Source organism: Cervus canadensis, chromosome 21 (genome assembly GCF_019320065.1).
Source record: "Cervus canadensis isolate Bull #8, Minnesota chromosome 21, ASM1932006v1, whole genome shotgun sequence".
Classification (NCBI taxonomy): Eukaryota; Metazoa; Chordata; class Mammalia; order Artiodactyla; family Cervidae; genus Cervus; species Cervus canadensis.
Genome location: NC_057406.1, coordinates 17,579,892 through 17,594,671, shown reverse-complemented (window position 1 = coordinate 17,594,671; position 14,780 = coordinate 17,579,892). Strand labels below are relative to the sequence as shown.

The 14,780-nt window shown below is 41.2% G+C and overlaps 1 protein-coding gene across 1 annotated transcript in view; it reads left to right on the top strand.

The window, feature by feature from the left end:
* The window catches only part of LOC122423128, a 168,744-nt gene that overhangs the window by 20,740 nt on the left and 133,224 nt on the right, over positions 1–14,780 (top strand). The window contains exons 7-15 of the mRNA XM_043439908.1: positions 184–498; positions 596–910; positions 2,154–2,246; positions 2,328–2,642; positions 4,828–5,148; positions 5,908–6,216; positions 6,700–6,735; positions 6,937–7,044; positions 8,508–8,647. Coding sequence (XP_043295843.1) covers positions 184–498; positions 596–910; positions 2,154–2,246; positions 2,328–2,642; positions 4,828–5,148; positions 5,908–6,216; positions 6,700–6,735; positions 6,937–7,044; positions 8,508–8,647 — 1,952 coding nt within the window. The remainder of the gene's footprint in view (positions 1–183; positions 499–595; positions 911–2,153; positions 2,247–2,327; positions 2,643–4,827; positions 5,149–5,907; positions 6,217–6,699; positions 6,736–6,936; positions 7,045–8,507; positions 8,648–14,780) is intronic.

Here is a 14,780-nt window from a genome sequence, read left to right as displayed (position 1 = left end):
ATTATCTGACAGGGTAGTCCGGTGAAGGATGGGGAGGTCTGGAAATTGTTAAGCCCAACTCCAGGCAGACAATCCAAGAGGAATGAATGGCTTCCCTTTCTCACTTTTGACTCCCTGCCTCACTGCCATTAGGAGGGAAGATTTTGGAATCATGTTCTCTCTCACCAAAATATTATTTTTCAGCCCACAGGGAACCCAGACTAGTCGGAGGGGACATTCCCTGCTCCGGTCGTGTTGAAGTGAAACATGGCGACACTTGGGGCACCATCTGTGATTCTGACTTCTCTCTGGAATCGGCCAACGTGCTGTGCAGGGAATTAAAGTGCGGTTCCGTTGTTTCCATCTTGGGGGGAGCTCACTTTGGAGAAGGAAACGGACAGATCTGGGCTGAAGAATTCCAGTGTGAGGGCGACGAGTCCCATCTTTCACTCTGCCCCATTGCACCCCGCCCAGATGGGACGTGTAGCCACAGCAGGGACATTGGAGTAGTCTGCTCAAGTGAGACCCAGACAACATGTTCATTTTGTCCCCATATTGTGAAGAGGGTAGGGTAAGGTAGTCACAGACATCTTGTTAAAGCCCTGTCTCCTTCCAGGATACACAGAAGTTCGCTTGGTGGGTGGTAATACCCCGTGTGAAGGAAGAGTGGAGGTCAAGATTCTTGGGACCTGGGGATCTCTCTGCAACTCTCACTGGGACATGGAAGATGCTCACGTTTTGTGCCAGCAGCTTAAATGTGGAGTTGCTACTTCTATCCCAGGAAGAGCACCTTTTGGGAAAGGAAGTGGACAGCCCTGGAGACACATGTTCCACTGTACTGGGACAGAACAGCACATAGGTGATTGTTCTGTAACTGCTCTGGGTGCATCACTGTGTCCTGAAGGGCAAGTGGCCTCTGTAATCTGCTCAGGTAAGAGAATACAGGGCAGCCAATGAGGAGCCTCTCCCATGGTGGTGTGCCTTAAGAGTGGGTATAAGAGGGGGGAAGGAGAGAGTGGGATGAACTGAGAAAGCAGCATTGATGTATATACAGTACCATGTGTAAAAGAGATAGCTAGTGGGAAGATACTGGTTAACACAGAGAGCTCAGTTCATTGCTTTGTGATGACCTAGAGGGGTGGGATGGGGGTTGTGGGAGGGAGACTCACGAGGGAGGGGATAAATGTATACTTACAGCTGATTCATGTTATTGTACAGCAGAAACTAACAACTAACACAACATTAAAAAACAATTGTACTCCAATAAAAAATATCCTATGATAAACCATGATGGAAAAGAGTATTAAAAAAAGAATATATATATATATATATATGTATATATGTATAACCAAATCACTTTGCTGAATTAACAGGAATTAACAACATTGTTGATCAACTATACTTCCAAAAAGGAGCGGGTGTACCTATAGTAAAGAATGGGAGTAAAAGGAAATGATCTACTTTGAGAGATTATGAGAAGTGTACCAGAATATTAACTTGTCTTTTTAGTGGGAAAGTAAACTTGATTTTCATGGACCTCATAGTTAATAGAGCTTATGTGTGTGGGTGAGTCATTCAGTCGTGTCTGACTCTGCAACTCCATGGACTGTGCCCACCAGGCTCCTTTGTCCATGAGAATCTCCAGACAAGAATACTGGAGTGGGTAGCCATTCCCTTCTCCAGAGGATCTTCCTGACCCAGGGATTGAATCCAGGTCTCCTGCCTTGCAGGCAGATTCATTACCATCTGAGCCATCAGGGAAGACCATTTAGGACTTACCATGTAACTTCTCAGGCTTCCCAGATGCTGCCAGTGGTGAAGAACCCAGCTGCCAATGCAGGAGACATAAGAGACACAGGTTTTCCCTGGGTCAGGAAGATCCCCTGGAGGAAGGCATGGCAATCCACTCCACTGTTCTTGCCTGGAGAATCCCATGGATGAGGAGCCTAGTGGGCACAGCCCATGGGGTTGCAGAGACTCAGTCATGACTAAAGTAACTTAGCACAGGCACACATGTGCTTTCTCAGAGGATCTGATTCATTCTTAGCCTGGTTGACCCAGACATCTTTCTCTAAAGCTATGTTTGTCCTGAGTTCATCCATCTAGCACACCAACTGACCTCTTCATTCCATCCTTTTGTATCTCTTGTGATGAATAATGTTTGGTGCTTGCAGGAAACCGGAGTCAGACACTATATCCATGCAATTCAACATCTTTGGATCCGAAAAGCTCTGTTGTTTTGGAAGAAAATGGTGTTCCTTGCATAGGTGAGAATTGGTGACTGATCTATGAAAATGATCTCCAAATCCTCAGAAATGCATTTATCACTGTTTCATTTGCTCTTTCAGGGAGTGGACAGCTCCGCCTGGTAAATGGAGGTGGGCGTTGTGCCGGGAGAATAGAGGTCTATCATGAGGGCTTCTGGGGCACCATCTGTGATGACAGCTGGGACCTGGATGATGCCCACGTGGTGTGCAGGCAGCTGGGCTGCGGTGTGGCCATTAATGCCACGGGTTCTGCTCATTTTGGGGAAGGATCAGGGCCCATCTGGCTGGATGAGGTGAACTGTAACGGAAAGGAATCTCGCATTTCTCAGTGCCGTTCTCATGGTTGGGGGCAGCAGAACTGCAGGCATAAAGAGGATGCAGGAGTTATCTGCTCAGGTGAGTTCTGGAAAATTACAACTGGTTACAGTTATGGAAGAAATGGCTGAGGTGGAGTGGTGAGTGGGGAGGATATTAATGTGAGTAAACTCCTTGAACTACAGGTTCAGAGGGAACACTTGTGAGATTCAGGCTGCCAGAAGTGTGGATCTGATGCATTAGTACTACCTCATGTGCAAGGTGGGCTATGCTGGTGGCTCAGTGAGTAAAGATGCAGGAGACCTGGGTTTGATCCCTGGGTGGGGAAGTTCCCCTGGAGAAGGGAATGTCTACCCACTCCAATATTCTTGCCTGAAGAATCTCATGGACAGAGGAGGCTGGTGGCCTACAGTCCATAAGTCGCAAAGAGTCAAACATGACCAAGTAACCAAGCACACAGACACACATGTGCAAGGGAGTATGTAGTATGATATCAGAAAGAGGAAAGTTCAGAAGTGAGGTTGCATGTCATGAAAATGACAGTAAAAGTGATAATGAGAAATTCTTTTATAAACATATAGGGTGCTGGATGTTGGTTAAGGATTCAGTGTACCACATGATGATCACTGTATTAATGAAGTAGATTAAAAAGGATAAGAAGAGGACTTCCCTGGTGGTCCAGTGGTTGAAAATATGCCTGCCAGTACAGGAGACACGGGTTTGATCTCTGGTCTGGGAAGATTCCACATCCACAGGGCAACTAGGCCCATGTACCACAACTACTGAGCCCACCCTCTAGAGCCCATGCCCCTCAGAAAGAGAAGCCACCAAAATTAGAAGCTCACACACTGCAACTAGAGAGTAGCCCCAGCTCATTGCAACTACATGAAGCCCATGTGCAGCAATAAAGACTCAGGATAGCCAAAAATAAATAAAACTTTTTTTTTAAAGGAGAAAAAGAAATACATTTGGTAACACATTTTACAGTAAAAAGACCACCATGCTCCCAAGTAATTTTTCATGACAAAGAATCACAATGAGACACTGCTCTTGTTTTGTATACATGATAAAATATTAGAAAGCATTGTGAACTAGAAAAATGTACTCGATTGTAATGTATTGGGGAAAAAAATGGTGCTATGACTTAGCAAGTGAAAAATTCTATATGCCAGATGTGATTTTGCTCTCACATTTAATAACATAAAATCTGGTAGAGGACATACAAAACAAAACTATCTCAGCTGGTAAAGAATCCATTTGCAGTGCAGGAGACCCCGGTTTGATTCCTGGGTCGAGAAGATCCCCTGGAGAAGGGATAGGCTACCCACCTCAGTATTCTGGTCTGTATAGTCTCTAGGGTCACACAGAGTCGGACACAACTGGGCGACTTTCACTTTCACTTTTCAAAGTGTCAGAAAGGGAACTATTGTATTTTAAGGTAATGTATACAAAACATTGGTTTTAGTGTCTGAGTATCTCACTAAATTTTAACTGTCAAGGACAATTGTCCAAAATTGAACAGAACAGGGTTACAAAGTCAAAATTACGGTAATTTAGAGAGAAAAAACCCAAACTTTGTAATTCATAAAAGGCTCTGAGTAAGCTTTTGATTGAGATTTAGATGTCAACTTAGAGTCACTGTTGGCATTTTGAAGTGAAGTCGCTCAGTCGTGTCCGACTATTTGCAACCCCATGAACTGTAGCCTACCGGGCTCCTCCGTCCATGGGATTTTCCAGGCAAGAGTACTGGAGTGGGTTGCCATTTCCTTCTCCAGTGGATCTTCCTGACCCAGGGATCGAACCCAGGTCTCCCACATTACCGTCTGAGCAACAAGGGAAGTAGAGGTCCCTAGTTATAAAATCCAAGACCAAAAAACCCAGAAAGTATTTATAGAACAAATATTTTAAGAAAATCTACCAAATCATCATGAAGTTACCAAAGAATTTCTAATAATGGCATATCCTGTTAGATCATGTTAGTGTTACTTGCTCAGTAATGCCCACCTCTTTGCCCATGGACTTTACCCAGCCAGGATCCTCTGTCCATGGAATTCGCAGGCAAAAGATAGCCATTGCCTTCTCTAGGGGATCTTCCCAACCCAGGGATTGAACCCCAGTCTCCTGCACTACAGGCAGATTCTTTACCATCTGAGCCACCAAGGAAGCACGCTGACCTATTTTTAAAAACACGCACACATCAAAGTAAATGAAGAGAGTCCTCTGGATCTTCAGGAAAGATGCAAAACTGCTATTTATTTCACTCCAGAGTTCATGTCTCTCAGACTCATCAGTGACACCAGCAGCGAGACCTGTGCAGGGCGCCTGGAAGTGTTTTACAATGGAGCTTGGGGCAGCGTGGGCAAGAGTGACATGTCTGCAACCACAGTGGGGGTGGTATGCAGGCAGCTGGGCTGTGCGGACAGAGGGAGTATCAGACCAGCACCTTCAGACAAGCTGGAGAAAAGGCACATGTGGGTGGACAACGTCCGGTGTCCTAAGGGACCTGAAACCTTATGGCAGTGCCCATCGTCTCCGTGGAAGAGGAGACTGGCCAGCCCCTCAGAGGAGACCTGGATCACATGTGCTGGTGAGTATCCGTGGGCCTGCATGACATTCTCATTCTGTTGCTCCACTATCATCTCCTGATCTAACTCAGTGAGCATGAGTAAGGTTTGGTTAACCCTTATTCTACCTGGATGATGTAAATGGTTTTATTTAATTTGGCCTTTGGATACTCAGGATCAGTGACTATTTTCTCAAAGACGATCATACTCTGATGGCCTTCTCAAAAGTTTTATTCCGTTGTGCTTTCTCTGTGAACAAATTAGGATCAGAGAATATATAATTCAGTATTTGACTATTGAGTTGCTCCATTTGTCTTTCAAATAATATCTTGTTACACTCAATGTAAGGAGAGAAGCAGTCAGAAAGATCAATCCTGAATTATTTCCCTGTTCTACACCTTCTTAAACTGGAAGAAAATTTCTATTTATCTAGTAGTTTGAGAGGATTTATACTGAGTTGGCCAAAAAGTTCATTTGTCTATAATTATGGAACAAAATTTTTGACCAACCTAATGCATTTACAATGCTAACTTTATCTCATTGACATTTACTAAGTCACACTAACGTTCTAATGTCCAGGATGAAATATTTAATACACCCAGTTTGTTGGAAGGACATGCACTTCCATGAAAGATGAATGTTGTAAAATTCCAAATGCACATTCTATAAGCAAAGTTTTAAAACAGATTTTTAAAAAAGAGTTTCAAATTTTTCTTTTCTCCCGTGACCTCCTAGGAGCTTTTATCTTCTCAGTAATGATCAAGGTGTCTCTGATTTTTCAGATAAAATAAGGCTTGAGGAAGGAACCACTAATTGTTCTGGACGCGTGGAGGTCTGGCACGGAGGCTCCTGGGGCACAGTGTGTGACGACTCCTGGGACCTTAACGATGCCCAGGTGGTGTGTCGCCAGCTGGGATGTGGCTTAGCTCTGGAGGCAGGAAAAGAGGCAGCGTTCGGCCAGGGAACCGGGCCCATATGGCTCAATGAAGTGAAATGCAAGGGCAATGAGTCCTCCCTGTGGGATTGTCCTGCCAAAAACTGGGGACACAGTGACTGCGGGCACAAGGAGGATGCCTCTGTGAAGTGCTCAGGTGAGCCCAAGGGGTCTGGAATCTCCTGCAGCTCGGAGAGGGTGGGCGGGGAAGGGCATTGTGTAAGGACCGGAAGTACCGTCCCAGGGACCTGGTGGGGAGAGAATGGTGCGTGTTGTTATACATTGGTTTTCAGACGGTAAAGAATCCGCCTGCAATGTAGGACACCTGGATTCGATCCCCGGGTTGGGAAGGGCAACCCACTCCAGTATTCCTGCCTGGAGAAGTCCGTGGACAGAGGAGCCTGGCGGTCTACAGTCCTTGGGGTCGCAAAGAGTCAGACAGGCCTGAGCGACTTTCACTGAGGAAAAGCATTTAGCTTACATGTATCCGTGTGCAAAGGGAGGAAAAACTAGGGGTCTCTAGTTTTGGGTGGGAAGAAGTAGTTTATTTGGTTGAGAGGCTAAATCCCCAGACAGGAAACAGACATAACTGTTCCCTATGTAACTCCCAGAATTGAGTCTCTCCTCTTTTCTCCTACAGAAATTGCAGAGAGCAAAGGATCACTAAAGGCCACAGGTATATTAAGGGGTTTTTGAGCATGGGACCGATTGTCTGCATTATTTAGAATCCCTCATTAAGATTTTCTGGGTCAGAAGCTCTAAGAAGCTGAAATTCACTTCAGCAATCCTGTATTGACCTAGAAAAGGGATAGTAACTGGGGACCCAGGTCTTTTAGCTAAGATGTTATTACCTCTTGTGATGTTTCCCTGTGCTCAGGTCACTCGTCCACTGTTGCACTTGGAGTCCTTGGGGTCATTCTGTTGGCCTTTCTCATCGCAGTCTTCTTGTGGATTCAGAGGCGAAGACAGAGACAGCGGCTTGCAGGTCTGAGCCAAATTATCGTGTCTCTAATGCTTCTATGGCATAGGAAGTTTCTTGGAATAATACAACAATAAAAAAGTTAGATTCAAGTATCAAATGGCCAGAAAGAGGAAACCTAGAAGAGATTCAAGCAGTTTCCCCAAAAGAAGAAACAAAAGTTCAGAGAAGAAAAGGGGCACTGCTCATATTGATGATTATTATAATGTAACTATGGGCTTCCCTGGTGGCTCAGTGGTAAAGAATCCCCCTGCCAATGCAGGAGAGGAGGGTTCAATCCCTGGGTCAGGAAGACCCCCTGGAAAAGGAAACAGCAATCCACTCCAGGATTCTTGCCTGGAAATTTCAATGGACAGAGGAGCCTAGCAGGCTGTAGTCCATGGAGTTGCAAAAGAGTCAGGTACGACTTAGCAACTAAAAACAACAGCAAATCGTGTATCTACATCTTTAATTGGGATGTTATAGAATCGATCATTTAGAATGAGTATGCTTGTGTGGTTCTGGATGAATCCTTTATTGCCCAAACATTTATTTGCTCTTACTCTATATTTATTACTAAATTTACTGTTCTGTTAAGCAACGTGCTAGCTTCTGAAGATGATTCCGACATGGATAATCCAATGTTCTTATCTTTATGTAATTTCCAGTCTAGCCAAAGAGAGATATATGTAAACAAATAAATTGCAATGTATTATTATATAGTAACATGAATAAAGAACAAAGGAGGCCCAGGGAATAAATTAATTAACTGAAAAGGGAGTATCGGAGGCTTCTAGGAGATTTTGAGACAAATTCTGAAGATATAGAGCAAAGAACTTAGTGAGGTACATTTCAGGGAGAGAAAAAAATATTTACAAGTGTAGAGAAGCTTAAAAGATGGCACATTTGGTGTTTTGGTGGGGGTAAGTAAAAGGTGAGTTCAAGGACAGAAGTTCCTGATGAGGCTGAAGAAAGGGGAAGAAACAAGTAGTGAAGTTCTGTATTGCCTGGTAAGAAGATTAACAGTCATTAAAGTATGGTATAGTGGACAGAGTACTCAGGCAGGCTCTTAGAAAGTTCTGTTTGGACATCTGAGGGGTGAAAGCGAACCACATTATTGACAAAGATAGGATTTTGAAATAGTTGAGATGAAAGATGAAAAAGACTTTATAGTGAGAATGAACAGGAAAGGATAAGTTTTATAAAGATTTTAGACAAATCTCCAGTGAATTATGTAAGAATGCTGACTGCCTTGGGAGAGGAAACTGGGTTGTAATAAGATGGCAATTGGATAACTGGTTTAGTTTCATTGCTATTGCATTTGTGTTTGTGGCATCACAAGGGTGAAGCTTGACAGTAGAAGAGAATGGAAACAGGACAAGCGCTTAGGTGATGATTGGATGTGTTTGCACTGCTGGGAAAAAGCACACATAGGGAGGGAATGTTTTATTATGCCCCTCTGACTCCTAACCTATGACCTCTTTTGTCAGTTTCCTCAAGAGGAGAGAACTCTGTCCATGAAATTCAATACCGGGAGATGAATTCTTGCCTGAAAGCAGATGATCTGAACCTATATAATTCCTCAGGTCTGTGGCTTCCTAGAGGGTCCATAGCCCTGGGGTTCAGACTGGTAACTGCAGCTGAGGCTGAGAGGCATTCTACTTCACATAGTAGTGGAAAGAAATCTCAAACATAATAGGAAGCCTGTGATGCACAAAAGGAAGAAAGGCAGGAATGAACTAAGCATTATTCTTAGAAATATTCATTATTGAATATTTAATAATGAATAAATATTCATTATTGATAGAAATTGCAATCATGAAGACCTCTGGCTAAGAGGTCCATGATAATTTCTGACAGAGGATCTGCGTTGTAGAATATTATGACTTGCACATCTTTATATTAAAACAGAAACTAACCTTCGAAAGATGAAACATTTCATCTCTCTTTCATAATTTCTTCCATTTTCACTTTCTGTTACATTCCTTTCTCTAACTTACATTTTTCTGAAAGTTTAAGCTTTCTATGTCTTTATCCCATCAGAAGCCATTCCTATTCATGGGACTAGCCTAATTTCCCGTTACATAAAGCTTCTTTCTTTATTCTCTGACTTCTGTTTAGCACCAGAGCACTAATTCTGCCTCTAGGAAGCATAACTCTGCTGGGTTGCAAAAAATATCCCAAGGACTTCCCTGGTGGTCCAGTGGTTAAGACTCGGTGCTTCCACAGCAGGGGGCATGCGTTGGATCCCAGAACTAATATCCTGCATGCCCTGTGGCTAAAAAATACAGTGCAATACAATATGATACAGTAATGATAAACATTTTAAAAAAACCCAATACCACTTTATGAAGACTCAATGCCTTCTCAATATTCCTTACCATCTGAGAGCGATCTGCCTCACTTTTTCAGTGCAAAGGAATTGGTATTTGCCAAAACTAACTCAAAGAAATATATATAAGACATGGGAAAGACTTTCTGTGCCTCTTAATTGACACTGTTTGCCTTCCTAATTGTGAACAGTGTTTTTAAATGTTCAAAGAGCTTCTGAGGCACATTAGGGGGAGGTCTGATTTATTTTCCAGTAATTATTTTTTTCCTTTCAGAAAATTCCAATGGGTAAGATGGTTTTAATGTTGCTGGACTAATTTCTGTGTCTAAATCTCTTTCTATTTTTGGATGAAAAAGATCACTTTGACGTACAATGAAAGAAGAAAAAGGGAATTGTAACCTGGTGAGGTAAGAAGAATTTATTCATCGTTGTTCAAAACAGTTACATTCCTTTTGAGAATGCCTCTGGTATTAAGAAGGAAGAGTGTATATACACATGTATGTCCATATATGTTTATGTTTATATGTATATTCAGAATATGCAACAGTTTTTTAAGAAATTAATTTTATTTATTCATTTATTTTTGGCTGTGCCAAGTCTTCATTGCTTTGCGCAGGCTTTCTCTAGTTGCCGGAAGTGGGGGCTACTCTTCACTGCAGTACACAGCTTCTCACTGTGGTGGCTTCTCTTGTTGCAGAGCTCAGGCTCTAGGATGCACAGGCTTCAGTAGTTGCAGCATGCGGGCTCAGTGGTTGTGACATGTGGGCTTAGCTGCTCCATAGCATGTGGGATCTTCCCAGATCAGGGATGGAACCCGTGTCCCCTGCATGGGCAGGCGGATTCTTATCCACTATGCCACCACGCGAGTCCCTGTAACAAATTTTTATAAATGGCTCTTGTCCGTCTGTTAGTTACCTATATCTTAAGCAATAACAGTGGTTTATTATGTTGCTAAGGAGAAGCTGGGGAAGTAAATATGAATAACTCTTCTAAAGATATTATAGGAGTTATTTCAGAAAAGAGACAACACGTGTGTACAGGTGTATAATGCATGCTAGGATGAAGATAGTGAAAGATACTATAGGTGTATGGAAAGCTTGCCTAAGAGTTTGGAGAGATTGTGAAGATGTGATGATCAAGTTTAACATCTGGTGACTGAAAGATGGGCCATTCTAGGGAAAAGACATGGCATGTACAAAGTGTGGCATGGGGGGGCGGAGCAGGGAAAGGAGGGTGGGATGAATTGGGAAATTGGGATTGACCAGTATACACTGTTGATACCATGTATAAAGTGGATAATGAGAACTGACTGTGTAGCACAGGGAACTCTGCTCAGTGCTCTGTGGTGACCTAAATGGGAAGGAAATCTAAAAAAAAAAAAAGGGGGATATGTGTATACATAAAGCTGATTCACTGTACGATAGAAACAAACACAACATTGTAAACAGCTATACTCCAATAAAAATAAATTTTAAAATGTGGCATAAAAGAGAATCACACCTTTGGGGAGTGGTAAGCTTTTCGTTCAAAAACATTGAAAATACGTTTGGTGACAAGTGGTGTCCTGAGCACTGAAGATGCAGAGATAAAATATACTATTGACAAAGACATGGCTATTTGATGAAAGATCTCACAGTTTCTGTGTGGATGTACAGAGAGGCCGTGTCAGGGGAAGGATGTGATGAGTGTCTAGACAGGAAAGGCTGCATAGAGCCCAATAACAAATGGTCTTATCTGTTGTGTTTCCTATTCATATTTTATTTCAGGGAGGTGGTGGGCTTTGGAAGATTAAGTTCAGGCAAGATATAATCAGATTTGCTTTTATAATTTCTTTTCATAAGAAAAATGGAACAAAAGAAAAAAGTGAATAAGGCAAGAAATTTGTTGTCATACATAAAAAAGAAAAGATGGTAAAATGAATTAGTGGGTGCATTTTCTATTTTGTTAAACAATTTTTGGAGGACTATTCCTCTGGAATGATATATAGCAGAAGTATGGGTTTTTGTAGAGATATTTTATATGGCATATGAGAAATACAGAGTGAGACTAAGAATAAAAGACTTCTTAAAAGTATGTAAACGTAAAATGTTAATATCATGCTTATAGACACATAAACATAGAGTTGTCATAAACTGTATACAGGATAAAGTGTTAATATATGTATACAATATATATATAGTATCATAATATATATATATATATAAAAGACTTCTCAGGTGGCTCAGTAGTAGAGAATCCACCTGCTAAGCAGGAGACTCGAGTTAATCCCTGGGTTGGGAAGATACCCTGGAGAAGGAAATGGCAACCCACTCCAGTATTCTTGCCTGGGAAATCCCATGGACAGAGGAGCATGGCAGGCTACAGTCCATGTGAAGAGTCGGACACAACTTAGCAACTAAGCAGCAGCATATATAAGAAGCAATTGTCAAGACAAAGCATGTAATAAATGATTGGGCAAAGGTATGAAAAAAGCAGTTCTCACAAAGTGAATTTTAAATGACTATTAATTTTAAAATGCTCACAATGTGTCTGGGCAATTCAAAGTATGATTAACAATGAGCTATTCTTTATATAAATCAGACCAACAAAAACTTAAAGCAGCACCAATGTTTCTTGTTGGTGGGAATACAGAGAAAAATGTAATTTCAAATGTTGCTGTTGGAAACAAAAGGTGCCTTATGAGAGAGAAACTTAAAAACTTTCATTAATTTGAAAAAAAAAAAAAAAACATGCTTCCCAGATCTTTTGACCCAACAATTCTACCCCCTAAAAATTTCTTTCATATAGATAAAGCTTTTAATATATAAGAACAAATATACAAGAATTCCCTTTAGCAGCCTTTTTAGTACTGCCCCAGAGCTAGAAACAAAGTGAATGCCAATCAGTGGGGTAGTAGTGGCTAGAAAAGTTATGGTGCAGCCAGCTAAAAAAGAAAAAATCATGCTCAAAATTTAATAACATCATTCCACTATTGTGTTCATGTTACTGAGTACAACTAAACATAATGTTTGCATTTCTAAAACTATCGTGTGTGTACAAGTAAATTAACAATTAAAAATTCTAACAGATTGTAAACTGAGGCCTATGAATGACTTTTGGTTAGCAATGTCAAACATATGAGTATTATTCTGATAAATGATATTTATCTCATAAATAAATAGTAACAAATAATAAATAAATAATAGATAACAAACAACTTTTTCCTTAAAGAGTAATCGCTACTAAGTCACTGCTTCAGAATCACACTAAGGTGCATTTTAAAATGGCCTTTCTGTACTGTAGTTCTCTGGAGTAGAAATAATTCTTAAGCACACTGAAGTTTGAAGAGCATTGCATTTAAGTTTTCTGTTTGGGAAAGTAGTATGGTTTTTTAATATACGTGAGTAAGTAAGCAAATGAGTGTGTGTGTGTGAGAGAGGGACAGATGTAATATAATACATTATATTAAATGATAATGTAATTCTTCTACATGTGTGCATGTGCATATGAAGAGAAAAGTAACATTATTCTATTTGTGTCTTTAGTTCAGCCAGCTTGACAAAGACCTGGACTGTTAAGTGAGCAAGGATCAACACTGAAGATTGCAATACAGTCCTTTGTCTCCTGATATTCAAAAGACTGCTGCTGAATTTTAAAAAATTAATTTGGTGAATGTGATGACTAAAAAGTTGTAGATAAGATTTTCAAGGGTATTAAGTAAAAAAGAATATTGCTGATTTGAATTTGTCTTAACTCCTTATTTTTGATTCTAAGAATTTCTGAACGAGCTTTCTGACTTTTAGAGTTTCATAAATACAATGTGATGTTTTTTCATCTGACAGTGTTCTTATTTACTTATATCTTTTTCTAGTTTAGTTTAAAAAGTAATTTTCTTCTTACTGTGCTGTGTGCTAAATCGCTTCCATTGTGTCCGACTCTTTGTGACCCTATGACTGTAAGCCCGCCAGGCTCTCTGTCCGTGGGATTCTTCAGGCAAGAATACTGGAGTGGGTTGCCATTTCCTTCTCCAGGGGATCTTCCTGGCCCAGGGATTGAACCCATGTCTCCTGTGTCTCCTGCACTGCAGGCAGGTTCTTTACCACTGAGCCACCTGGAAAACTTGTCAGGGAAAGGAAAGAGTGACTATTGAAGGGTTTGTTAATAACATATGGTTATGTTTACAACACATGACTCTCATGAGTTCTTTCATTGCTTTCTGTCACTGTAATTCTGGTCACTGACAAAAATTGCACAGGAAATCCTGGTGGGGCTACAAAATCTCATTTTTTAGGGCAGCATAACTAAGCTGAAATGAATGCATTAATTATGTCATATATATACACACACACATATATATATATATGTATATATATATACACCTTATAATGAAAGTTTATATTTTACTAAAAATCACTTACCCATGTAACATATTAACATAAGGAAAGGATAACATGTAAAGAAAGACTTATAGTGAATTGATGCTTTTGAACTGTGGTATTGGAGAAGACTCTTGAGAGTCCCTTGGACTGCAAGGAGATCCAACCAGTCAATCCTAAAGGAAATCAGTCCTGAATATTCATTGGAAGGACTGATGCTGAAGCTGAAGCTCCAATACTTTGGCCACCTGATGTGAAGAACTGACTTATTGGAAAAGACCCTGATGCTGGGAAAGACTGAAGCCAGGAAGAGAAGGGGACGACAGAGGATAAGATGGTTGGATGGCATCAGTGACTCGATGGACATGAGTTTGAGCAAGCTCCAGAAGTTGGTGATGGACAGGGAAGCCTGGCATGCTGCAGTCCATGGGGTCACAAAGAGTCGGACATGACTGAATGACTGAATGGAACTGAAAGTGATTCAAGGCTGTTTAGAGTCTATTAACTTGAATATCCAAGTGTTAGATGCAATTTGATTTTATTTGAGTACTGCATGCACCCTTTTCTAGCACTTAGGGCTTCAAAGCAACTATCTTGTAAAATCATGACATTTGGCTCATTTTCCATTTCTCTTGTATCTTTTTTCAATTTCAAAGGCACATCTTCCTCAGCTTTCAATGGCCTTGAGTGTGTATGTGTGTGTGCGTGCACGTGTGCTCAGTTGATCAGTAGTGTCTGACTCTGTGAACCCATGGACTGCAGCCCACCAGGCTCCTCTGTACATGGGATTTTCCAGGCAAGAATACTGGAGTGGGTTGCCATTTCCTTCTCCAGGGGATCTTCCAGACTCAGGGATTGAGCCCTTGTCTCCTGCATCTCCTGCATTGGCACATGGATTCTGTACCACTGAGCCACCTGGGAAGCCCTTCAATGGCTTAACCTCCTGATAAACCCATCTGTAAATTGAAATTGTCCTGAATAGAAATGCATTTAATACTCTTAACCTCTGAACATGGTGGTTTAGCCTAGCTTTCTTTAAATGTTCACAGAACACTTACATTAGCCTACAGTTAGGT